At 50.9% G+C, this 656-nt stretch overlaps 1 protein-coding gene across 1 annotated transcript in view; it reads right to left on the reverse strand.

Annotated features, from left to right (window-relative positions):
* Positions 1-500: 500 nt before the first annotated feature.
* VSIG10 (V-set and immunoglobulin domain containing 10) overlaps positions 501-656 on the reverse strand; it is a gene marked incomplete at its 5' end in the record, with an annotated part of 13369 nt that continues 13213 nt past the window's right edge. Inside the window, one exon of the mRNA XM_083373575.1 lies at positions 501-656. This exon is cut by the window's right edge and continues 40 nt beyond it. Within this exon, the coding sequence (XP_083229701.1) occupies positions 635-656 (22 nt within the window). The 3' untranslated portion in view covers positions 501-634.

Here is a 656-nt window from a genome sequence, read left to right on the forward strand (position 1 = left end):
GAAGACCCCCCCCCAGGTTCAATACCCAGGTAGAGCTGAGATAGACTCCTGCCTGAAGCCCCCCCCTCCAAAAAAAAAAGTCTGCCTCTCATCTTGGGTGACATGGGACACAATCTTTGTCAGTTACTTCCTGCATTCAAGCCCTAGAGGACACAAAGAGTTTTTAGATGCCTCAAGCAATTTGCACCTAAGCGAGACTGTCCAGTTATATATATTTTCCCCCCAAACAGGAGCTGCTGTGGTGCTTCCTTCCCTGAAAGAAACCCTAGAAGCTTTGACGCCCCTTAAGAGTCATATCCAAAGGGGATCTAAGCTGGGAATGTGGGATCCAGGACCAGCTGGGACTTCTCTTCCTGTTCCTCCAGCTCTTCTGCAGGGCCACAAGGCTTCCTGTCCCAGGGATGCTTCTTTCTCCAGTTCCGGAAAAGCCATCTCCTTCTTATCCTCGCCTACGTCACAAAACGTTGTTTCAACACGCAGCTCAGCCAAGCAGCAGCGCGGGGAGGGATAGAGGCCAAAGAGGCAAACCCAGATGGGCACACTTCTTCTGGGAATCCTTTGGGGGCCAGTTCCAGCCATTCTGCAAGTCTGCTTCTGTTCTTGGTACATAAAGCAAAAGAAGAGGTAATCCTCTCTACGCTGTGGGTTTGGCTATC

The sequence above is a fragment of the Vipera ursinii genome, assembly GCF_947247035.1.
Source record: "Vipera ursinii genome assembly, chromosome: 14".
Taxonomy (NCBI): domain Eukaryota; kingdom Metazoa; phylum Chordata; class Lepidosauria; order Squamata; family Viperidae; genus Vipera; species Vipera ursinii.